At 46.6% G+C, this 25875-nt stretch overlaps 1 protein-coding gene across 6 annotated transcripts in view; it reads left to right on the top strand.

The window, feature by feature from the left end:
* The window catches only part of ZFTRAF1 (zinc finger TRAF-type and ring finger containing 1), a 46817-nt gene extending 21715 nt beyond the window's left edge, over positions 1-25102 (top strand). For all 6 annotated transcript variants that reach the window (XM_073329896.2, XM_078851393.1, XM_078851392.1 and 3 more), the window contains exons 2-4: positions 10997-11235; positions 13690-13901; positions 17517-25102. In XM_073329896.2, the coding sequence (XP_073185997.2) occupies positions 10997-11235; positions 13690-13901; positions 17517-17908 (843 nt within the window). In that variant the 3' untranslated portion in view covers positions 17909-25102. The remainder of the gene's footprint in view (positions 1-10996; positions 11236-13689; positions 13902-17516) is intronic.
* The last annotated feature ends 773 nt before the right edge of the window (positions 25103-25875 follow it).

The following is a 25875-nucleotide window of genomic DNA, read 5'->3' as shown; positions in this document are numbered from 1 at the left end:
ATGAGATTACTGGTTCTGTGGATGAAGGGAAAGCAGTGGATGTATTGTTTCTTGACTTTAGCAAAGCTTTTGACACTGTCTCCCACAGTATTCTTGTCAGCAAGTTAAAGAAGTATGGGCTGGATGAATGCACTATAAGGTGGGTAGAAAGTTGGCTAGATTGTTGGGCTCAACGGGTATTGATCAATGGCTCCGTGTCTAGTTGGCAGCTGGTGTCAAGTGGAGTGCCCCAGGGGTCGGTCCTGGGGCCGGTTTTGTTTCATATCTTCACAAATGATCTGGAGGATGGTGTGGATTGCACTCTCAGCAAATTTGCGGATGATACTAAACTGGGAGGAATGGTAGATACGCTAGAGGGCAGGGATAGGATACAGAGGGACCTAGACAAATTGGAGGATTGGGCCAAAAGAAATCTGATGAGGTTCAATAAGGATAAGTGCAGGGTCCTGCACTTAGGACGGAAGAATCCAATGCACAGCTACAGACTAGGGACCGAATGGCTAGGCAGCAGTTCTGCGGAAAAGGACCTAGGGGTGACAGTGGACAAGAAGCTGGATATGAGTCAGCAGTGTGCCCTTGGTTGCCAAGAAGGCCAATGGCATTTTGGGATGTATAAGTAGGGGCATAGCGAGCAGATCGAGGGACGTGATCGTCCCCCTCTATTCAACATTGGTGAGGCCTCATCTGGAGTACTGTGTCCAGTTTTGGGCCCCACACCACAAGAAGGATGTGGATAAATTGGAGAGAGTCCAGCGAAGGCTCAGTGGTTTGAGCATTGGCCTGCTAAACCCAGGGTTGTGAGTTCAATCCTTGAGGGGGCCATTTAAGGATCTGGGGCAACAATTGGGGATTGGTCCTGCTTTGAGCAGGGGGTTGGACTAGATGATCTCCTGAGGTCCCTTCCAACCCTGATATTCTATGATTCTATGATTCATCTATGAAGGGCAACAAAAATGATTAGGGGTCTGGAACACATGACTTATGAGGAGAGGCTGAGAGAACTGGGATTGTTTAGTCTGCAGAAGAGAAGAATGAGGCGGGATTTGATAGCTGCTTTCAACTACCTGAGAGGTGGTTCCAGAGAGGATGGTTCTAGACTATTCTCAGTGGTAGAAGAGGACAGGACAAGGAGTAATGGTCTCAAGTTGCAGTGGGGGAAGTTTAGGTTGGATATTAGGAAAAACTTTTTCACTAGGAGGGTGGTGAAACACTGGAATGCGTTGCTTAGGGAGGTGGTAGAATCTCCTTCCTTAGAAGTTTTTAAGGTCAGGCTTGACAAAGCCCTGGCTGGGATGATTTAATTGGGGGTTGGTCCTGCTTTGAGCAGGGGGTTGGACTAGATGACCTCCTGAGGTCCCTTCCAACCCTGATATTCTATGATTCTATGATTCTGACAGTCCCAGCCATAGCTCTGCTTGCACATGGGCTTGCTGTGGTTCTGGGATCTTTAGCCATAGACGCCTGCTGAGGAGGGCAGTATAGCAGTCTACTGCTGGTGGGTAGTTTGGCAGTTTTGGTTGGGGCCTTGTCAGGGAGTGAACAAACCATTTATTTCTGCCTTACATCATGTTGACGGTCCTATGTCCTCCACAGCCCAGTCAATCTAAGCTTTGCAGCAAAAGGCCAGGAACCACGGCCCTACTGCCAGTTCAGTACAGCATCCCTTGTGTGAACGTAACATAACAAATGTATTTTGCTCCACATACAAATGTTTGGTAACTGCAGAAACTGTTTGGGGCAGGGAGGCGGCTGGGTGCTTTGAAAGCCTTCTCCTGTCTTATGGGTGGGGGCTTTGGGTGTCCAGAAGTGAGGGAGGTAGGCATCTGTTTGGGGTGTTGTGGAACACAGTAGGTAGGTGAGGTTTTTTTCTTGCTGCTGTTTCTCAGCATTACAATGTATGTTTCCCTTTCCCACAAGGGTGGGTGTGACTTTAAATGTGCTGGGGAGGGGAAGGTTTGTTCCTCATTCCTCTCCCTGGTGACTCTTGCCAGTAACTAGCCCTTGCCCCATCACTGCACTTAGCAATGGGTAAATGTGTTAGGTTAATGTTTATCCCAAAGTGCTCTAGCCAGGGCTAACATGTGCCCTTTGTCATAGCTGTTCTGGGCTGTCTGCAGACCCACAGAGATATAACGTGAGTTTAAATCTGCTTCAAGGCTTGTTTTCCCCAACCAAAAGGACTAGAGACTCTTTTACAAAACTGGAAGCATAGTTACTGTATTGCAGTTAGGCAGCCTGTATTTAAAAGGGGAGTGATGTGGCTATTTTTGCAGCCAATAATCACATTATTCATGGGGCTGTGGTCATGTTTGACTCGAAGTGCTTGTGAACCTAGGTTCTGGCTTCCCCTCCCTGTCCTGTGGGTTTAGTGTTGCTATTAATTGTGCTGCTCCTGACCTCTGTTTAGTTTATTGCTGTGATGCACTGCATAATGAATAGGGCTGGGTCACGGAGCTCCGGCATGCTTGCCTTTCCCCCGACTGTTAATTAAAAAAATTTTAAAAAGTCAAACTTTTCCTGAGGTTTGCTGAAGCTTTCCAGGCTTTTTGGAAACTTTCATCTGAGCCTTTTAGTGCTGCCCCTTCTGCAGAGTGCTGCCCGTGGTTGGTAACTGTTCCACTTGAGCTCTAAACCCTGGGGTGAGTAAAGACCAGTCCTTTGAGAATTACCCAACTCCTGGTGATTTTTGAGCTGCCTGCAGTTTCGCAGGCTACTCCCCAATTCCCAGTATTTTTGACATATCAGTGGAGAGCTAGACCCTGCCTTGAGCTCTTTGCACTGTTCTATCACAGCTGTTGGTGTGGAATGAATGAAGAGTATGTTGCACACTGGGATTAACAGGAATGTCAGTTTCCTGTGTTTTAAGCGTTCTCCTGGGAAGTGGAAGAGAAGCTCCCCTGACTTTTGATCAGCTGACCTGAGCACACTGTGGGGATAGGCTCCGGGTGTGGAATCTGAAGGAGCCCTTCTCTTCTGGATTCATAGCTAGAGCTTATGTTCTGAATCAATCCAAACGATCCATGTCTATGAGCCCAGCAACCTGAGTGATCAATGGGAAGTGCTTTGTCGGACTCAAATTCCAGTTAATATCGAGAGTGAATGACTTGGAGGAGAATAGATTTCTCCTGTCTAAAGTGTTCTTGTGTCAGCAGCCTTTCTGTCAGGCTCCTGCCCAGGAAGACAGGATATGGGTGTCTGGAGATTGTGGAAAGAGTTTATCACCTTGGAATGCAAGTGTTAGAGTTTGTTTCCTTAGAAGACCACACTCGTAAACTCTTTACCTTCTGAATAGTGTGCATTTCAGTGGGGGGGGGGCAGTGTCCAAGTTCTGAGACTGTCTGGTATCTGCTCACCGTGGTATCTGAGCACCTGCTTTGCCACACACCATTCTTGGGATTGGCGAGTTTTTCCGAACGGTGTCTTCAGCTCTTGTCCTAAACAGTCAGGCTTGGGCTCAGTCTTCTCTCTTCTGGCAAGGAGTTCCAGACCCAGTAGGCCTGCTGCAGAGACTGCTCAGCCAGAGCTGGGCTTACTTCCACAGGGCTTTTCAAACCTACCCCCTCTGTTGCTACAAGCCTGCCCTCCAACCTGTCTGCACAATGATCACATCACTATGCACCGGGGGCGGGGCAGCCTTAGGGCATGGGGGAGGTTCAGAGAGGATTCTTTGAGAACCACACCTCAAATGTTATTGATTCCTCTTACCATTCGTATGGATCATTAGGTCTCTCCCAGTGTCCTGTTGTAGAAATCGAGGCCAACTGGTTGTGCAGCATAGTTACAAATATCTAGAAAACTTCTTGCAAAGTCCTCAGGTTCTTGTTCTGTGCTTGTTGCCATGTATGTAAGCGGTATGGAAAACCTTTTGGATGGGGTTGAGGGTAGTCTTGATGGCTTATCCTTGTTGGAGTGGGTCTGAGTGACTGGCTTCTCCCTGTTTACATTGGTTCCGCTGGCATGGTCCAGCAGGATCCTTAGAGTATTTGGGATATACATAGGGTTATTCCTGTCTTTGATCCTTCTCCATTTGTGTTATGTGTGTGTGAAAGAGTTCTGATACATTTGTAGTGTTCTGTTCTTGGGGATCGATCTTCCACACAGGCGTGGCTGTTTTGTCTTTATTCCATGACAACTTTTAATTGGAAGTCGCAGACAGAGGAGTGATGCCAGCTACAGCAAAGCAGCGCTGAGCGGTATCCTGTTTCTCAGCCTGCGAATGCTGCAGTGTAGAATTCCTAGTGGATTAACCACATAGCTGGTTCCACTCAAACTCCATTCACTGAGAAGATCATGTGAGTCGTTATAGTTCATGATGCTACATGCTTTTCATGAAAGCAGGAAGTTGTATTATGTTACACAGTCCTGTTTCTGAACACAGTGGAGCTGCAGATTTGTGAAACATGTTTTTTTGTATTGGTGAACCCAAAAGTGCCTTGCAAAAAATAGTGTTTTTTTTCCCTCTCTGATTTATGACATATAAGGCCTGATAGGGTCACCTTTTTAGGAACTGTAGGAGTTGCCAGACTGCATAAGACCTGAGGTCATCTAGTCCAGTATATATCTGTGACAGCGGCTAGCATCAGATGCTTCAGAGGAAGGAGCGAGAAACTTCCCATGAGGCAGGTGTGGGATAACTTGCTCCCCACATTAGGTCTTGTCCTAATCCCCAATAGTTACAGATTCGTTTCAGTGTGAGTTTTAATCTCTTCCAGAATGTGGACGCATTAACTCTGGATACTTGTGTTATGCGTATGACTGTCCACTCCGTTTTGAACCTTGCTAAGTTCTTGGCCTCATCCTTTGTAATGAGTTTGTATGGGTTTCGAATTTCCCACCTTTTAAAAAAATTTGTTGACTGTCCCCTTATTCTTATGTTTGAGATGGAGACCAGCAGCTCCCGGTCTACCCACTACAGCAGGGGGGCCTCAGCCTTTTTCTTTCTGAGGCCCCCCCAATATGCTATAAAAACTCAACAGCCCACCTATGCCACAACACCTGTTTTTCTGCATATAAAAGCCAGGGCCTGTATTAGGGGGTAGCAAGCCGGGCAATTGCCCAGGGCCCCATGCCACAGGGAGCCCCATGAAGCTAAGCTGCTCAGGCTTCGGCTTCAGCCCCAGGTGGCAGGGCTCGGGGTGGTGTGGCTTAGGCTTTCTGCCCTGGGCCCCAGTGAGTGTAATGCTGGCCCTGCTTGGCGGATCCCCTGAAACCTGCTTGCGGACCCCCAGGGGGCCTTGGACCCCTGTGTTATAACGCTCCTCTAGACCACTTGTTTTATGTGCTTTTAACATATCCCCTCTTACGAGTCTCCTTTCTGAGGTAACATTTACTCTTCATAGGAGAGATTTTCCAGGCTTTTGAATGGTCTTTTTGCTCTTCTCTGAACTCCCTCCAGCTCTGCAATATCCTTTCTGAGATGGGGTGACCCCTACTGCACACAGTATCCAGACAAAGCCTCGCCATTGACTTATATAAAGGCTTTATAACGTTAATCTTTATTCTACACAATCCCAGTCCTGATACCTTGTTTTCTTTTGAGCTCAGCGCTTCCTTGATCTGTCTACACTGATGTCTTTCCTGAACTGGTTGATAGGTTAGACGCTTGTGTGGTGTGTGAGTAGTTGGATTTTTTGCCCCCAGTGTGCCTTACTTTGCGTTTATTAATATTGAACTCTGTTTCACATTATGTTGTGCATTCACCTAGCTTGGCTAACTTTCTCTGGAGCTTAGCATGGTCCTTTTCTAGTCGTTTTGTGTTAGATGTATCAGCACTCAGCTTCAGCTTCCCTGGTTTTGCGGGCAAAATTGGAATGAAGGTTATTACAAGGTGAGACTGAACCCAGGATAATGGGAAGAGAAATGTTTTTTTTTTAGTCAGGCAGTTTACAACTTAAAACAAAAAACAACCCCGGGGAGAAAAACTCTTTGTGAATGATCCAAACCCCGTTCCCTTCTGAGTGCTGAGAAAACTTCCACCAACATTTTGCTGAAAGAGTGTTTGGAGCAGGGTGGACAAAAATCGATGATTTTAAAAAATAAAATAAATCTGATTTTTTAAAAAAATTGAAATTAGATTTTCTGATTTGTTGAAATTATAAGTTTTTAATTTTTAAAAACAAACCTGTTTAAACTAAATAAATGAACATGCTGAATCCATGGGCCTCTATTAAAAACTTGGAGTTAAAGGCTGCTTTTCTATATAAAGAAAGAATGGGGGGAAAACATGTAATTTTTGAAGTTAGTCTTTATAAATCTGGCATAGCAGGTCATGTACTGCATTAAGGGCTTGTTTTGTTTAACAAAAATAAATTGTATATGCTGTTTTGTGTGTTTAATTAAATTCTAGTTACCATCCTCATGCAGCTTGACATAAACCATGAGCAAAAAGTTAATAATCTAGTTAATAAGCAATATGTCATTCACTATTTTCTAACATACTAAAATGTACAATTAGTTAATAAGAATCTGAAAATATTAAGCTATGCAATTGCTTAAATAAATATATATTGTTCTAATGTACGCTCCTAGTAATAACAAGATGTACCAAATCTAGTGTAAAGGCTCTGGTTAGTTGTAATTGTAGTTGTAACATGGTTCACTGGTTATATTAACCAGTGAGAATGCACTTTTCTTTAGAAAATAACTGAAGTGCAAATGGAAAAATTGATTAAAATGGATGATTGAAATCGAGGCTTTCCACTTGGTGATTAAATCATGATTTAAATTGCTTCTTAAATCACCTTGATTTAAATCAGTCTGCCGTGATTTGGCGGATTAGAGAAAACGGTGACTCCCAATATTGCTAATGTAAGAAACAAGCAGAAAAGTGTCAGCGTTAGCCCTTTATCTACCACGCAGGAGCAAAAAGGGCACAGGCACAACTTGTATTTGTAGGTCACTCTTACATCAGAACGAGTGCTTAGAAGTACCTTGCTGAAACAAAGGCCTGTACCTTAAGGAAGATGAGATATAGGGCATGTTAAAACCTGATGCAGAACTGACCAGCTGTTGAGCAGGGCTCAGAGAGTCGAGGAATTCATGCAGTTTTTAGCCCCAGGGGAAATTGGGGGGCTTTGGCTGCAGAGGCTTCATGTTCCATTATTTCTGTTGCAAATGACACTCTTTGGCATGTAGCTCCTCAGCTCTTGTGGACGGTGGTTTTAGAACTTTTGTCACAGTTACGCCCTTATATTTTCTGGAACGTGGGCCATTGCTTGAGAAATATCTTTGCTGTCTTTAGTATAGAACAAGCCAGCAGCATGTTGTAGTGAGCAGAGTCTAGGAGACATGTACTTTTTCCTATGGAAAGTCGGGGCAGAGAGGAAAAATGACCCTCAAAGGCAAATCTGTAACTAAACTTTGTGTAGAAACATTGTGACTTCCTCATCAGCACCCTGACAGTCAGAGGAGAGCCCTCATCTGAGAGTCCATATACTCTAGGCTTGGAAAACTGGCCAGAAGCAGACAAACGGCGGTTTAGAATTTGGTCACTCAGTGTCATTGGTTGGGTCACTCATCTTTCCAAGTGCAATGATGCAAACACAGGATGGGGCAGGTTTTAAAAATGCCCTTGTTACTGGAAATTGGGATGCTTTGCCAAGGAGGGGAGGGAGGAGTAGCTAAGCCATCAGTTTCTGCAGCCGCCTACATGACAGCTTTAAATGAGCCTGGATAATGAAATTGCACAGTATTAACTGTGGGTTTGATTGTGCCATTGTTCTCCTACATTAATGTTTTCCTGATAATGGAGGCAGCTGCAGATTGAAACTCACGAAGACTAGTGAATTTTATATTGTTTCTACCACAAGGAAACTACCTGTGGGCAGGAACTCAAGTACTAACTGTCAGGCTATGCAAGGCTCCCAGTGCTATTGGCAATCTGATTATTTACAAGCATGTTAAAACAGGCTTCTTCCCCTCCCCACCCCAAACCAATTATTTGGGAGTCATTTTCTCTTCCCTGGACTGAGGGTGGGCGGTAGGTAAGGGTTGCCCTGCCACAGACAATTAAACTACAAACCTGCCGAATCCAAGCACTCATGGGCTGGCCAGAATGCAGTCATGTGTCTCTGCTTTAAAGTAAGCACCGGACACCCTGGAGAAACTAGTCCTGTCTCTTGTGACCTTTGACTTGCTAGTTTCCAACCTGCTTTGCACTGGGTTAATAGAATCAGGGCTGTGTCAGCTGGTTGTTGTCGGAACTCCACCCAAAAGGAGTATAAGGTTCTCCTTGGACGATCTTTCTCTTCTGCTGATTGGCTGCTTGCTCGGACTACGTTTTGGTCTCATTCCCCTTGCCCTGTGTGGGTCCCCTTCATCCTTCCCTGGCCTCAGTGCCCACTCTTCCTGCCTTTGTGGTGGTTGCTGTTCAACTGACCCCTTTGTGGCTTCCCTCCTCTCCCAGCCCCCTTGAGAAACACTTACTATAATAAATAAAAATAAAGGAGGACAAACTAAGCCCACTCATTTTTACATAAAAATAAATCATGGCACTAACATGCCATTGAACTGTCCCTTGGTTCCCTCTGCTTGCAAGTTACACCCCACTTTTGACTCCATGTCTGTCTTGTCTGTTTTGATTAGGGACACTCTTTTATTCTGTCTGTGCAGTGCCCGGCACACTGCGGCCCTGATCTTTTTGTGGCCTCTAGGTGCCTCTCAGATAATAAATAACGTGCAAGAGCAAGGGGTAGGTGAGAACCTACTCTGGAGACTGCTTGACCTCCTGCCTAGCTGTAACACTATGCGGCCAAGGCCTGTCTAAAATAATTTTCCACATAGGCTGCATTTCTTCAAGGGAATTGGACTTACGAAGGAAAACAGAAAATTGTGACGTGGCAGCTCTCCGGCAGCGCCGGGACAGAGGCTGCCTTGCTGGTAGTGCAACAGCCTCTGGCTCGCTGGAGTTTGTTTTTTTCCAGTGTGTTTTTACATAGCGGGTGAATAGTTGCTTCGTAGTAGCTCTTCCATTTCACCTCTGTGCAGGACAGCTCTCTCCGCCAGAGCTTTCAGTCTTCCGAGGACGAGCCACGGGTCAGTTGAACACGACTCTGCTAGTCTAAAGAATTTTACACCAGGACTTGCACTAATAAAATTTCTCAAAATCTCGAAAACTAGACTCCTGCTATGTTCATCTTGCCCGGCTAACATGTTAACATACAAGTTGCCTTTGGTTGGTTGGTTGTCATTGACGTGCTCTTTGCGGACAGTATAGGACTCACTGGTGGAAATCTGGCCTGCTCTAGACAGAACAATGCAGCTGTACAGCCCGCATGCCTCGGGGCATCAGTTTATCACTAAATGAGGCCAAGAAGACACGTCCTCCCACTGTGCAGCATTGCACAAGTAGATGGTTTGTGGTGGGGTGTGGTTCTGCTTTTGGGATGTTGCCGTCATCCAGCGAGGATAAGGGGCTCAGTGCGACTGGCCAAGGGATGTCTCCTTGGCTTCAAGGGTAGAAGCCTGTGGGGTTTTATTCTTGAGGTAAGGACCAGTATTCTTCTGGTGCTGTGTGTGCTTTGTATAATAACTGTTGCAGTGCATGGCTCAGTCTGCGGGTTTCACGTTCCTATTCACATGGGAAAGGGACAATTTACTGGAAGCTCTCTGGCATGGTTCAGACTCAAGAAACTATTTTCAAAAACACTTTTTGTAAAGATGTTGAAAACAGTTTCATCCTGTCTACGCAAGGCGTTGTATTGTCTTCAGCACCAGCCCAAGGAAACCAATAGTTAACTGACCTAGCGCTGAAAATAGTGTCTCCCGGTGTAGTAGGGCTACAGGGTGTTGGAAAGTGGGAAACGAAACTCAATAGTGGTCAGGAGTGCTATTTAGTCCACTGTGAACAGGCTTCAGTAGACAAGCTGTCCAGAGGTCTCCTCCGTCTTACAAGGCTCATAAATCGCTAGGTAAGCATGTGATACAAAGGTTGGTTGGGAATGGCGTATGCCTGGATTCCATTCAGTCTATAGTTGAGTAAAGGAAGAGTAAGACTGTCTGTGCTGAAATGAGCTATCGTCCTTTTGCTGTGCCAAAGGAGAAAGCAGGCCTTCCTCGGCAGCGCTGGGGTGTCACCTGCAAGGCAGTTACAAAGCAGACTTTCACTAGAAGGAAGGGGTGGGGAGTGCCATTCACTTTCTGTTGTTGAGCTACAAGAATAGTGCCAGTAAAAAGGGCGCTGGCTGCCTGGCCAAATCCTGGGTGCCATGTGCGGTTTTTCAGCATGTTGGCTAGTCAGTCATTTGTTTGTTCCCTGTTTGAAGCTGAGCCTTGTTTAAACAAAGCAAAAGCAGTAAGTCTTTCTGCCAGGCTATAGGATTGTGGGTGCGGGGAAAATCCAGCCTTGGGATTTAACCCCTAAGGTTCTATCCGTTGTCTTTAAACAGATGGGCAGACCCAAGATAATAGCACCTCCAAGGCAGAAATTCGTGTTATTTAGCATCTTTCCTTCCCCTCCTGCATTGTTTGGTTTGAAGCCCAAGTGCTGATGAGTCAGAAGTGAAAATTTCTTACTCTCTAGTTTCTGATCTTTACCAGGGGTACAGTCCAGGATTGTTCTTATCAATGTGGAAGAGTTTTGACAAGTTTGCAATATGGGCTCCCATCTCTTATTACTCAAGATGGTAACTGACTGCAGGGAATTGCTGTTTCTGTGTCTCTCTCAAGACTACAGTGGAACAAACCAGATTCCTTTGCTTTATTTAAAGATGAAATGTTGCAATGTTAATTTAAGTGGCTAGGTCTGTTTCTTGTTTACCTGTCACCTTTCGCACATTTGTGCATTTAAAAAAAATTCTCCTTATGTTACTCTCTTGTCTAACACGTCAGTGGACCAGAGAGCTACAGTACATATATGTATGCAGCAAAAATTACATATGTTTATAATCAAAATATAAGGGAGACTAGAGTGCAAACATGGCGGAAGTGTAGAGTGAACCTCTGGTACGTCATTTCCCACAAGGTCTTTGAAGCTTCATTTCCCTTTCCTTCTTCGCAGTGTACTAATGGTCACTTGATGTGCGCTGGCTGTTTTATCCACCTACTAGCCGATGCCCGGCTGAAGGAGGAACAGGCTACGTGCCCCAATTGCCGTTGTGAGATCAGTAAGAGCCTCTGCTGCCGAAACCTGGCTGTGGAAAAAGCAGTGAGTGAGCTGCCATCAGAGTGTGGCTTCTGCATGCGGCAATTTCCTCGCTCCCTTCTGGAGAGACACCAGAAAGAGGAGTGCCAGGACAGGTAAACAGTCTCACCTGCTGTTCAGTGAGGCACGAGGTGCTTTCGTAACCCCTGAAGGGCAGCCCGCCTTAGGCCCCTCAGGCTTCTCCGCTGCACTGGGTGTTAGTGGCTGCTCCTCAGACGGCACTGTCCGAAGCAGAGCAGGCGGCGCCAAGAGGAGTGCGGTTTAAAACACCGGGCTTAGTTGGAGTGTGAATTTTTTATGGTGCTTCTGAACTGTGATTCTGAACCCTAGCGAACAAGACGCACCTGCAGTGTGAGTTTCAGACGGGAGTGTTAGCTTGGGTGGCAGCAGGTACAGCTAATGGGAGGCAGTTGGGTTGGGCAGACTTGCCCTGTTCCACACTACGGAAACCGAGTCCTACTTCAAGAATACGAGCTACCAAGTGAACTCTTACGTACACAGTCATGACAGCTCTCCACCTTCTCCTGGCCGTCCAGAGACACTAGCACAGGCAGATTCAGAACACCCGAGCTAAATGGTTGGATTGCCCTTCTGCAGTATTTAAAGGGAACTGAGTGACCCCTAGTGACGATTATAAAAGCGGCAGGAGGAAGGAACCACATGGCCAGTGGTCTTCTGCTGGAAAATAGCCTTCCAAAGCTTGTAAAACAGCAAGAATGGCATTTTCCTGAGAAATCGTCACCGCTGTAGGTCAGGCCAAAAGGTAGCTGGACTGCCTCTTGCTTACAGCTGAGGCTGTTTTGAGAGTTCTCACTTGCTTCCCAATTGCTGTAGAATCTTCAGTGAAGGGCGTCTCCTCTGGGCTCGTGGCAAGGTGGGGAGGAGGATTTCTCCAGTCTTACAGACCATCTTCCTTAAGGCTATGGTGGGATAACCACATTGAATGTAGGTAACCCTAAACGGACAGATGTTACAAAACCCCAGGGAGGACAGAAAAATGGAGAGCCAGAGAGACTAGGAACATGGGCAGCAAGTAAAATGAGATTACATTTGAGAAAAATATATCAGAACAATAATACCCTAACAGTGAGATGTGTTAGGCTGCAGAATAGTCTTCAAAAGAGGTGCTGTGAAAGGTCTATTGCTGAGGCATCTAAAACAAGGAAACAATGTGTGCTGGCCCCGTGACGTGGGGCTGGAGTAGAACACCTTAGCAGGCTCCCTCTTCTAATGATTGTTGTTTGTAAGGTGGTCTGGCTGCAGGTCACACTCGGTGAGACTGGAAAGTGAAGCTTTTGACTGGCTTGGCCACAAGTTGCTTTACTTCCATAGAATTGTAAAGCAGCACTGAGAGCACAGAGATTTGCACATGATTGTTTTCTATTGCTTCTATCTCACAGCCTACTGGCAGAGGCAGTGCATTGTCCGAGCCTGCGGCATGCACCCTACCTCCCATCCTTATCTCGTGTAGTTGTGAGCAGCCAGAAGCCTGTGGCATGCTTCTCTCGGGCAGAGCCCACTAGCCCAGAGAATACTGGCTAGACTGCAGCATGTCAGCTGGGGCAGAAGCTCCGGTTACACAGCGCTGTTGGGAATTCAGACTTACTGAACTGCCTGTCCACATGAGCGCTCCAGCTGTACTGCGATCAAGTGAAATCTAATAAACCAGCCAGGGTTGAGTGTCAGGATTTGGCTGGGAGGCCCCTGGCAGGAAGCTGCTTGTGTGCCCTCTCCGGTAAAATGGCACCTTTCCCATCTCCCCTACGGGAGCTATGCCCCAGCTTGGCATTACAGGGCTATGCTGTTGTAGGGGCTTTTTCAGTGTAAAATCCTGCCCACGCGTGGTCGCTGAAAATCCATCGCACTCATTGCAGTGAAAAGGGAGTCAGCGCTGACGTCTTTTCAAACTCCATTTCAAATTCAGTCCAGAAGGCACCTCCTGTCACTTCAGTGTATGCTCTGTACTTTACGCAAGTGCTTTTAAAAGGGAGTGGTGCTGGTATGGGATAGTTGCTACTTTACTACTCCACAGAGGGTGCCGCATTTCAGCGGTGGGTGAAGAGAGCCCTGCAAACGGTCCATAGAGTTCTTTGGCATCGCATAAAATGACAGGTGCTAAATAAATCCTGGGGAAGATTTATACTGCAGTAGTGCCCAGAGGCCCCACTGTGTCTGGTGCTCTACAAGCAACACACTAAGATGCCACCCCAGTTTAGGATTACTGACCCCATTGCTGGGACCAGCTGTTTCGTTTGAGCATGAATGACTGCAGCCAAACGTGCTGGCTGGCAAAAGCCTAGGCCTCTTTGGCACGGATGGAGGTTCTGGGATGCCGAGGCCCAGAGGTTTAGTGATGAATTCTGGTAGCCAGTGACGTAGTTACTGTTCCGCCAGGTTGGTCGGGTTTTGCTTTCAGAGGCTGTATTCTGATCAGACAATAAGTGTCCTCATTCATGGAGTGTCATTTGCCATTTGTGCATCTCATTCTGTGGTGCAGTGTCTGTCTACAGAGCAGACAAGTACTCCTGTTTGTGCTCTCTTTGTAACAGGGTGACTCAGTGCAAATACAAGCGGATTGGGTGCCCGTGGCAGGGTCCATACCATGAGCTGACTGTTCATGAAGCGGAGTGCACTCACCCCACAAAGACTGGGAATGAACTGATGGAGATTCTGGATGAAATGGACCAAACCCATAAAAAAGAAATGCAGCTGTATAACAGCATCTTCAGCCTGCTCAGCTTTGAGAAGATTGGCTACACAGGTAATCACTCAGACAGGGCAAAACCAGCCACCACCCAATATTTTCAGTGTCTTGCTTTTGGCACTCCTGTTCTTGACGTACTGATGAAGCCTGTTTTTCTTATGTAATGCACAGTGCCGGTCTGTAGATCAGAAGAGCTGGGCTTTGCTGAGCAGACAGTGGCCGCAGTGCGTCTGTCCCAGTAGTGCTCTCCGAGAAAGCTTCCCTGTCTGCTTGGCCGTTGGGTTAGCTCGTGTCAGTGTTCCTTGCTTGGTGCTGGGCGGAGATGGAGGGGTAGTCAGCCATGTTAAGAGTTGGCTCAGCAGCAGCAGATTTCATTGTCCTGGCGTCAGGTGGGGTTTGGATTCAGGAGGCGAATGCAGGATTTCGGGGCCTCGGAACTGGTGAAGACTGGACCTGTTTCACAGGCTATGTGCTTGGGCTCTGGACAGGAGCTGACCTCAGTTCTTATGGCGCTGCTTCCCTTGATGGCTAGTCCACGGAGCAGCACTTGTGTCGAGTGGGGAGGAAGGCCACTTCCTAGCTGCAGGTAAGGTGCTGTAGTTGCATCCACTGGATTGATGAACAAGACCAGAATAATAAGAATATAAAACCAGTGTTGCCTGTACTGTTTCTTTGTTTTACTGCAAGTGAAAATGAAATTTGACAGCATCCAGCTAACAGACCCCTTATCTGTCATCTGACACATCCTTCCACCTGGAGTCCAGTGTATTAATAACTGCAGTGACCTGCCCACACACACTGACCCTACGTGATAGGCCTCTTGTTTCCACTGCATGAGAATTACAGCTCCTCACATTCCGTTCTGGTTCCTGTTGTTGGGTCACACACAATTGGTGAGCTATTCAGAAAGCTTAATTTATCTTTCACGGGGGTCTCCGTGCTGTTGGTTTTGTACCCATCTCCTGGAGAGCGCTCTTTGTAATACATAGTCATTTCTCATATTTGAGTTCCTCCTGTTCTTGGTTTTCCTTTGGGTGAAGAAAAACCCCAGTGCAGAGCTATCTATTGTCTGCCTCAAATGGCAACTCATGAGGGTAGGGAGGGGGGAAAGAGGGATACAAATTAACTTTGAATTAACAACTAAACAATGCAATGAAACATGCAGGGAAGCTGGTTACTTTATTGGCACATCAGTGCTAAAGTCGGGCCTGGAGAATTGCTCTTTAAGATTTGTTTGTGCTTGAGGTACTTGCAGGCAAATAATATGGAAGAGAAACTCTGAAGAGGGTATGGAGGGGAAAGGGTGTGGGTGGGGAAAACACATTTCCCTTACCATAAATATTTAGCAGCCCCACAGAGAGGAGCGTAGAGGGAAGATCTCCTGGTCTCGGCTGGCTTTCCTCCTCCATTCTGAGGAGCAATGGATGCTCTGCTGTCCCAGAAGGGAGCCGCAGGCAGAAGCATGTGATAACCTCGTACTGCTCAAGGTCTCTGCTTGCCTGTCCCATGTGAGGCAGAAAGGTGATTTTTGTAGTTGCAGTGATAGCCACTCTAGCGTCCTGCTGCATTGATCACTTTGTTTTTTAAATCTGGAGCTGAGTCCTTAGTGAAACTTACCGAGGCCGGCGTGTGGCAAATGGATTGTGCTGGGAGCTCAGATCATGAAAAACAGAGCAGTCTTGTTAGCTGATCCACTTAGCCCGGATTCTGGTTTTTCCCAGCATTACATCCGTTGCTGCCAGTGGATACACGTAAGTAGTTGGCGCTGAGGAGGGGAGCGAAGTTCTGTAGCGTCTGCACTTGGAGCACCAGGCTGAGCTAGAATAGTTGGCTAGGGAGTGAGATAGTCCAGCTTTGCTCTGCTGCTGCTTTCCGGGTCCAGCCCTTGTAGGATAAGTTAGCTCAGGTGGGCACCTTCGAGAGCAGGGCAAAGCAGTAGCATTCTGTGCTGCAGTGCATGGCACTGGAGAGGCAATCGAGACACTACACCCCTATGCCTAAAGCAGTTACTTCCTAGGAAAAATGTCTTCTCTGTGTAGAGATGTGTGTTAGAAATAATACCTCTTGATCCCTGAAGATACAGCTGGACTCTTGGCTCTTTTATTGTAGGATTCTGTAGTAAAATGATGGTGTATGTCAAAGCACTGAGTTACCAATGCTGTGTAGCTTGAATAACTGATCACCTCCTTTGTCCAGGTGTTGCCTGCTGTGCTTTCCTAATTCTTCTGGAAACTTTGAAGAATATGTAAACCTGTATGAAATGCACCCAAAGGGTTATTGTACCTGTAGTTATGCTGTGAGCTTCCATGGTTTGTACAGTAAAGACTTCACTGGAACGATGTGTTTGTCCAAAAGTGATAGAGTTGACAAAGTCTTTGTGCTGGCAAAGAGTTTATTGGACTGACAGCGGACTGTGCCTTGAAACGGGGGCTGGATTTCAGATTTTAGAGTGCATTTGCAAAAGTAAATTTGGACCACTTCCACCCAATGTATTGTTATTTCTTTATGTATCTGAACCCGGAATTTTCTGTACCTTTGAACCCTGAAGGTCTGTGTTTCATATGCCCTGTTTTCTGGTTTTGCACTGTGGTAATGCATAATTGTGCCTTATTACCTTGATTACAGATCTGTATGCATAATCCCAATAAAATGTGCTTTGTTATCTGACCCGTACCCTGTCTGCGTGTGATGCTTGTTTTTATGCACTCCAGACCTCAGTTCGGGCACACCCAAGATTTTATACCTAGGATCCAGCTACAGCTTCCCACAAGACTGACCTCACTACACACTTATTGCCTGTCCCCCTGCTCTTTCTCCATCAACAGACCACAAAGAAACAGGTGTCCATCTTGCCATTCTTGACGGCATGGTTTATAACCAAATTAATGTAGATCATTTGCATCAGTCAGACCCACTTAGGCAACTGACTGATTCTGTGTAATTGTGTGCTGTGTGCACCACCCACTCACCACAAGCTAACATTAGCGTGTCATTTACCTTGTAACAACAAATTCAGACTGATATAGGGAAATACTTCTTTACACAACAATCAGCTGACTTGTGAGACTCTCTGCCACAAGATATTACCGAGGCTAAGAATTCCGAAAAGGATTAGACATTGATACTCAGAATAGCTACAGTTACACTAAATATGCAAATATCTACAGCATATAAACCCTCATGGCTCCAGACCTAAACCCATCAGAGACTGGGGATTCACTGTCTACAGATGGGGTTACTTCAGCCTTCCTTGCAAGCATCTGATTCTGGCCATTGTCAGAGAGAGGGTGCTAGACTAGATGGTCCAACCCAGTTTGGAAATCCCTATGTTTATAAGGTGGTGTATTCAATGGATTTGATTAACCTTGTTTGTATTTTATTCTCCCCTCTCCCTTTCCCTCCCCTCAATTTTATGCATCTTAAAAGTGCTTCCTGTATTTACTATTTTCGATGGACTGTTAAAGTGCATTGAGTTCCTTCCCAAGAAGTCCTATTTGTCCTGACACTGGCTTGGAGTGGTCACCCCCAACCCCAATTGCCTCCTTATGCCATGTCAAGAAAGGTCCTGCACAATAGCTACAGGTAACGTGAGCTCGATTGTTCAGGCTGCCAGCTGCTCTGGTTAATTGTCTGTCTGTGTTTTCTCCCCCGCCCTCTTTTGTTGTGTTGCAGAAGTTCAGTTCCGTCCCTATAGAACCGATGACTTCATCACCCGCCTGTACTATGAGACGCCCAGGTTCACCGTGCTCAACCAGACCTGGGTGTTAAAGGCCCGAGTCAACGACTCCGAACGCAACCCCAACCTGTCCTGCAAGCGCACCCTCTCCTTCCAGCTCATTCTGAAAAGCAAGATCAGTTCCCCCATGGAGTGTTCCTTCCTGCTCTTGAAGGGGCCCTACGACGACGTGAAAATCAATCCCGTGATCTATCACTTCGTCTTCACCAATGAGAACAATGAGACGGAGTATGTGCCGCTCCCCATCATCGACTCTGTGGAATGTAACAAACTGCTGGCTGCCAAGAACATCAACTTGCGGCTTTTTATATTCCAGATACAGAAATAGGCAAGGCTGAGTTATGCTGGAAGTTACCAAGAAAGCACCACTGAACCATAGTTACCTCGTACGGCTGCCTGTGCCCGTTGTGATTTCACAGTAATTTGATCATTTTAAAAGAAAAAAAAACAACAAAACGTCTGCATGTGTATGCAACAGCGTAAGCAGTCACAGCCTTCCTTCCCTTCCCTTCCCCCATCTTCCCCAGGGACAGACAAGAATGGAGCCAGGTCCGGGTCGAGGACTGGCACGTGGGGGTGACAGCTGTGAAACCTGCAGGTGCTGGCAGCATACCAAGAGCTCTTTGGCATGCTGTGGCGAGGGCAAGTTGGGGAGCCAGCGATCCAAGCAGTTCAGTATATGTGAATAGACAGAGTTTTGTTGTCCTGGTACAGTGCACAATCTGCATGTGGCAGCTGGGGGGGCTGTAAGGGAGGCAGTGGTGTTATTTTCTCCCCCTCCTTTCAGATCTCATGTGGCTTGAATGAACTGGATACATTTCAGTTTCCTGTTTTGCTTTTGGGATGGGGAGCACAGAGACAAGTCTAGCTGATTTAGGGCTTGGGAGAGCCTAGTTCATTATTACTTGTGCTGTCTGGTCCTCTGTCTATTGTATCAGTAGAATAAAACAAACGGGGATTCCCACCCTCCCCTTCCAAAAACAAAGCAAAACCCTAATGAGGTGTTTGGGGGAGTTTGTGGCACTTGTGCTGGCTGGGCTGACGCTCCACTCTTCTGTGGGAAGAGGATGGAAGTGGGGAGAAATGACGGAGCTGTAGTGCATTGCATATGAAAGTGCTCCAAAGAACCAGACTCCCCATTTGTGTCTAGTCTGTGTAAACTAACCCTTTGTTCCACGTCCTTTCGCCCCAAGCTTTTGGTCCAGTGGAGTTAACCATTGCCATGGTTTGTAAATGGAAGTTTAAGATGCAGGGTGAAGACTATGAAAAGCAGACACGCTGAGCATCGCATGATCTCTCACGGGATTGTGACATGAACCTCCTGGATTGAGTGGGCTTTCCTGGTAATTCCCAAGCGAAGATGCTCTTGTTCTTGAATAACTTAAGAACAGGTTATTGGAGCATTTTTGTCAGGACTGTGCTAACGGCGAATGGATCAGAACGGTTCAGTGTCCCCTCTCCTTCCCTTCCCCCACAAACACCACCTGGACTGCTGCAAACAAAATACTGTATCTCTAGTTTATTTTGTATTGCACATCATGAAGAAACAATCCCAAGGTCATTTCTACAGTTTCATGCTTCCTCCAGCCCTGCAATATAGCACAGGTTGAGATTTTATCTAGACAAGATGAGGACCTATGTAGAAACCAAACCTAAATTCTTGCAGACTTTTCGGAATGCAGGGTGAAATTCTGTCCCTTTGCAGTTTTGCCAAAACTTGAGTTTCTTGTGAAACAAGAAAAAAGAAACGAGTTGCAGGCTCTTCTAGTAATTATGCAATTTTACAGTGTGAGAATATTTTTTATATATGAATATATACAGCATGTTTATGGACAGGGATAGTGCAGCCAGTCACCAAATTGTGAAGAGATCTACAGGGATGTTTCACTCGACACTATTTTTAAGAAATGTAAATGTGGGATATTACTGGTGGTGGATGAAAACACTATCACAAGCTCATTAATGCCGTGTATTCAAGACCAGCCACCCAGTAACTATGCCCACTGATGTCAGGCTATCTAATTTTATTTTTAAGGAATAACTGGATTGGGTATGATGTAAATCATGGAAACCTCTCGCAGATGCTGCCTACAATGAAGCTATTACTGTTTTACTTTCTGTCATGAAGCTTCTTCTGCCCTGGGTTTTCATTCTGAATCATGTCAGCTTTCCAGCCTAGCTTTTTCACCTCCCACTGGCCGTTCGAGCCCTTTTATTGGTAACTTGATGAGTCTTTCTGCTGTGCCCCGTGGAATAGGAGAATGTTTATAGCATGAAGCCTAGTTAATAGTCTTAATAGTGTCTTGAAATCTTAGTGATGTCTTCTAAAGAGGCATCGAGTTTCATAGAGTGACAGTATTACGGCCAGGTTAAAACTTGCTTGTTGAAAATGCTCAGTTAGAGAGGGTGTGAGAGTTACAAAGGGAAAATCACTCTCCATTAGCTGCTGCCGTGGAGGTTGGAGTCTGAGGTTATGTGCTACAGGTGCAGCCCTGTCCTTCACGTCTCCCCTCTCACACCTTGCGAGCGGGATCTCCGCTGCCAGAGCCCCAGGTGTGTGGAATGTCTAACACTGACTTGCTAGAATTGTGAGCCGTCATTTTACAGAGGCGTCTCCGTCGCTTCAGAGGGATAACACCTGTTATAGCTTTCTTTTGATTCAATACCAAAGAGCCATTTTCCCGTTAGCCCCGTTACTCCTCGTTACTCTCACATGCTACATGTTAGACTGACAGACTAAATAGCATGCAAATGGCCAGTCTATATTCGGTGACTGTTTTGAGTGTGTCAGAATGACCCCAACACTACAGTGCCCATAGAGCAGGTCAGACCACCTTGGAAAACTTCAGAGGAACTTTTTTGTGATGAATGTAAATTTTTTCAAAATGGATAGTGTCAGGGTTGCCTGTCTTCTGTGTTAGCAACACTGAAGGTATCCCCAAAGGCTGACTCCATTTAGTGCTGTTTCCTGAGATCTAGTCGCTTACAGGATAGATTGGAAGCCAGTTCAGGAAAGATGGTGCCCTCAGGAAAAGCCATTCAGAACAAGCTGGCCACGATCAGAGTCCCTTGCTTGGAAAAGTCTAGAGTGGAGTCAAACACCAGGGGCAGACTGAGACTTCCCCTTGGTTATGGTAAGGGAACTTGCATCGCAGTTGTCTTCCCATTGCCCCAACCTGCAGTTGTTCAGTTTGTAGTGCAGTTTGTTCCTTTGTGTCAAATGCACAAAGGCTTGTCAAGGAAACAGAAATTCCCCTCACCAGGGGCCGTTGTGTGGTAGCTGACTGGCTCAGGCAGTGCCACGTGAATAGAGCTTGTTTTTTTACGAGGTGGAAGAACTCCAGTGCAGTCTGGTACAGGCCACTACTTCCTTCTGTGACTACCAATAGCTCTTTGAACCTGTCCTTGTTAACTGTTTTGAACAGGACTAGGTATCCACTGGATTATTGATCCTACTGGAATATGGGGGATTCCAATGTTCTGCAGACCTTCCAGGAGAGGATGGCCAGGTGTGGGTAATGTCAGCATGACAGAGCATGTCATGTTGGATTACGTGGACACTTAGTGCTCTGTTCACTTTACACAGAGTACGGCGGCACTGTGGCACGTATCTTCAGAGTAGCATCGTTGGAATGACCAAAAGTGATCTAGAAGTGTCTTGACTATAACCTTTGGGAAGTGAAGACTACCAGCTTTGGCATTTGTGAAACTTAGACTTGCCTTCTCCTAAGGCTCTAAGAAGCTCACAAGTGAAGAGTTGAGTCACCTTAAGGAAGGATTTGCCTATCCTAGTGTAACTGGAAAATACCACGTGCGGCAGATAAGCACAGTGCATCTATCAGGAAGGAGTTGCTACGTTAAGTCCTGTAATAGAGTATGAGAATTTAGTTAAAGCCACCATGCAAACTGATCAGTGCACAAGGTAGGTATATTTCCCATGTACCAGTGCCCTTTTCCCACTGTTGCAAAGGCAGGAGGGTGAGTATTTTCTAGAGTCATTAAAGGTCACCCTAGGAATGTTCTGCAATACCTGACACTTTCCATTTAGTGTAGCCTGGAAGGCATTGATCACTCTCTAACCAGTGCCACTGGTTTGCTAATACACCTGGTATGTTCATGTGCTTTCTACTGAGGCAACTGCCTCTTAACCCGGTGACCAAAGAAATCCAAGTTCTGGTATCAGCCGTGCGAGTGGTAGAACTTCAGTAACGGCTTCATGGGACGGGCTACTGAGAGGCACAGAAGCGAAACACAAAGGCGCTCTGCATTAATATGAGCTGTTGGAGGGAGGGTGAGAACTATGCATGGCTTCAAGACCTAAATTAAGGGGTAAAACTTTCCAAAGTAAATGGAGCATATGAGAAACATGTGCTTGGAAATAAACTTCAACAGAAGAAATCCTGTCCCTGAGGAGTTCCCCTTCCATCCTGAAAGCTTAGAGCAACTTGGGGCTTAGTTCAGGGGGAGCCTCTTTCCCAGGAGGCTTGAGAACCCATCAAGAGATGGCAAAGAGACGTCATTCCATTAGGAAGCTTTGAAGATTCTCCTAGAGAACTTCAGGCAAATCCTCTGGAGAGTTCATTCTGCTGCTCTGAGGATGGGCAGCTGCAGAGATCTTTGTACAGCTTTGTTCTAATGATTCACTTTTTAAAAAATTGGAAATGTTCAACCCCCACGTGCCCCTGAAAAGGAAAGACTCATTTTATATTTCTTAATACCGGCTCTTGACGCTTCTGGGTTTGATCCATGTGTAGTTTGCATGCTGGGTTTTCCCCACGCCAGCTTCTTCTTTCAGAAGGTTACCTGGGGACTCACTCATTTTCTAGTACATGGGGAGAATTTGTGGCAACCTCCAAACTTTTCAGGGTAGAATAATTTTACCAGGTCACTTCCCCAATTCCACCCCCGATGATTTTAAAGCTAGTAAAATCCTGCAGGTCTGAACTTGTTTGTGGCCTAATCTTAGTACAATAGTCCAGGTTACTATGTTTTCATCTCTGAGAGTGTTTCTCCAGTTCCGTGAGTGTGTAGGGTGAATGCTGGTGAGTTTCTGAGGGTAAATTGTTTTGTATTTGGTAACTCTTGTCCCAAGCAACTGGCTCCCATGGGAGGAGGTAGCTTTGCTTATCTTCATTTGGTTGTTGGGAAGAATCTGGCTGTTTTCTGTGCACTTTGCTTTAGATGATGCCCAGTGACAGTGGAGTCTTCCTGTGCTGCTGTCAAAGGGGGGTGCTCCCGGGCTTGCCCAGCTGAGCACCACACTGGCTACGTTGCAGGGGTTGGGGTCCCCACCTAATTAGTAAGTAAAACGGATGCAGCCGTCCTCATCTCTTTAATTGAGGGATGCAGCTTGGGTAGGGTGGTTGCCAGTGCACAGTGCTGCTGCTTAGATCAAAGTGTAGCCCTGTAATCTCCATGGCCCGTCTTCCCCATGAAGATAAGGGAAGCCACAGGCATTTTATGCAACACAGGGTTAATCAGTGTCGGAATATTAGTCTTCTCTCCAAAGACAACTCCAGTAGGCCTTGAATTCAGATGGAACAGATTTTTTTAATGCAACTCTCTTCTGTAGATTCAGGCAGGAACCTCCAGTTTGCACATTTAACGAGATTCCTTTAGTCTCTGTGTGATAGTTGCATGAGTTGAGCAGAAGATGTCGTCAGACAGCAACTTTGAGTGAAACGGGCACAATCTCTGAGAGTTCCCAATATTAAGGCAAATTGAGACCCAGCCCGTCAACTGTGATTTAATGCAACTCTGCGTCTCCTGCACCATAGGGTGCTTCCCAATAGCATGCACAGTGCCATGGGCTGCACATGACAAACCTGTCTGGGCAGAGACCCCTTACTGTCATCTGATCCTCCCCTGTGTGTGTAGATCTCTCCCTACTCCTCTTTTGTGTCATACTGTTTTACATACTGTTTGCTATGTGCCTTTAATATCGGCCACTGTTTTCAAAGGATGGCTATGGGAAAAGTGGAACCCTTTCCCAGGAATGTTCCTCTGCAGCCCTCAGCAGATGCTAGTTGAATGAATGTGTCTGCAGGTCTTCACTAAAGAGGTATTGCCTCTTCCTCTTTCTCTTCTCTTGTTGCCACTGAATGTTTCTGTCCCCTTTTTTTGCCTCTAGATTCCTCTCTCCTGTAAGCGCAAGGTGTTGTGCTTTGGAGTAGCCATGTGTTTCCCGTTTCTGAAAGGTGGGACTGAGATTATTGGTCAGATGCAGACTTAAATTTGCGTAAGCCTGGGCCAGTCTTTGTGGCCCAGGCCTGGGGAGTGATGTGACCAAATTGTGTCTGAATGGGACTGAATGCACAGTCTTCCCCTGTGGTTACTGTTTGTACTGCTTCACTAAGACAATGGCAGGTAATCTCTTTGGAAGCCAAAAGACAGGGCCCTTGTACAGTATTACAAAAGTTCTTGTATATTAGTATTAGTTCTAAAAGGGCAGAACGAAGGGAGAAGCAACTATATATCCACATCCGACCGAAGCATTAGACTGAGAAAAGCACATTGCAGTGAGGGGGAGGACCTGGTAAAGTGGGGACTCCAGCTGGGGTTACTCATCAGAGTCCAGCTGCTAGAGTTGGCATTCCATAAGAGCTGTGTCCATTGCTCCCTTTGGGTTTGCGGTTTTAAAATGCCTTCCTGAATCAGTGGCTGTGTCCGGGAGTCCCTGGCCAGCTGCTAGCCAGACTCAACGGATTTCCTGGGTGTGATGGTCAAAAAATTCTAAATTATCAAATTTTTTTGCAAAGCTGTTCTCTCTCTCCTCGCCCTCGTCCCTCAACTCCTTTGCATAGGTCACCCTGTCCTTACTGGACATTGGAAAATTCATACACAGTAGCTGAGCCTTACATGTCTAGTTCAGTACTAGACAAATAAAGATTGTAGCACGTCTCTTCATGCCAGGGCTGAAGACTGGCAGACCACAAACCTCCTTACAGTATTTACTGTGGGTAATTTATTTAACAGTGAATGTAGAATTAAAATAATTTAAAAGCTAACGGTTTGTTTGCGGGATCGTATGTCCTCTCTGTAATTGGCCTGGTTTTATTTGTGTTCTCGTTCCTTTAGTTCATTCTATATAGCAGGGCTAGAACGGACAGGGTGGGGCGCGGGGGGGTGAGAGGGTTAATTCTAACTCTGGGATTCAGCTTGAGGCTGGTGTTCAAAGTAGATGAGGGTGGGTGGGTCTCAGTCTGGCCTCTGGACATTTGTCTCGCAGAACCAGCCCGCAGCTGGCAGGCGAATCAGGGCGGCGTGGGACTGGACTAGTGGGGACTGCCGTAAGTCAGGGCTGAGAAGCGCTGCTAGGGCGTTGTCAAGAGAGCACGTGCAGCCCCTGGCTTGGTTACCGCTACCGCTCGCCTCCTCCCAGGGCCTGAGCACTACACGTGGCGACCCCCGTCTGAGAGGGCTGGTTCTGACGCTGTCGGGAATGATTTCTTCTGTTCCTTTTGTGGTCTGCGTTCTGTTTGAATAGTTTCTGTATGTAACTGTAGTAAAAAACCAAACCAAACCACTTGTGTCTGTGTTTACTTGACCAAACCGTGCTGCCAGTCATCCTCCCTGCTCTCTGGAAGATCTGCCAGCGCCGTGGGGTGCAGAGTCTCTGTTCCGTGGAGCAGGCCCACGGGGCAGGTCAGCTTTGCTGCTGGGGCAGCTCCTGACCATTCTAGGTCTGGTGCACTTTGTCCTGTCTCCGCGCAGGGAGCTGGACTAGATGACCTCTCAGGGTCCCTTCCAGCCCTACATTTCTGTGACTCTCCCTGGAGGAAACTTGAGCCCCACAAGATCCCATACTTTATCAAAGGAGTTGATTCCATTTGTGCCGTTACAGTAGCCAAGAATGGTGAGAACATTGGAAAGGGACCTCTTCGAATCCCAGCCAAAGCATGCTAGGCATGGCCCAGTTCTGCTCCTGGCTTGGGTCTGCATGGTCAGGACCCCAGCAGCCAGACTGCACGCAGTGACAGCCCTGTGTAATGTTCCTGACCAGTCAGAATGGAGGCACCACAGTGTGGAGAACGAACAGCCACGCCACCCAGTAACCCAAATATGGCTACTCCCCTCTCATCCCTGCTTCACCTGCCCAGTGTCTGGGTCTCTGAATCTCAGCATGTCCTAGGCCCCACAGCCCAAGTCTGTGGGGGAGAATAGGACTGTGGGAGTGAGGAACCCAAAGTTAAGTGGTTAGGCAGTGTGATGGCAGAGAGATCAGGGTAATAACAGGAATTCCTCATGCATAGTGCTGGCTTCTAAATTAAGGGGGGCCGAGGGGTTACTGTGGAT

Source organism: Lepidochelys kempii, chromosome 2 (assembly GCF_965140285.1).
Source record: "Lepidochelys kempii isolate rLepKem1 chromosome 2, rLepKem1.hap1, whole genome shotgun sequence".
NCBI classification, from domain to species: domain Eukaryota; kingdom Metazoa; phylum Chordata; order Testudines; family Cheloniidae; genus Lepidochelys; species Lepidochelys kempii.
Note: the sequence above shows the minus strand (reverse complement) of the source record. Positions and strands in the feature narration are given on the sequence as shown.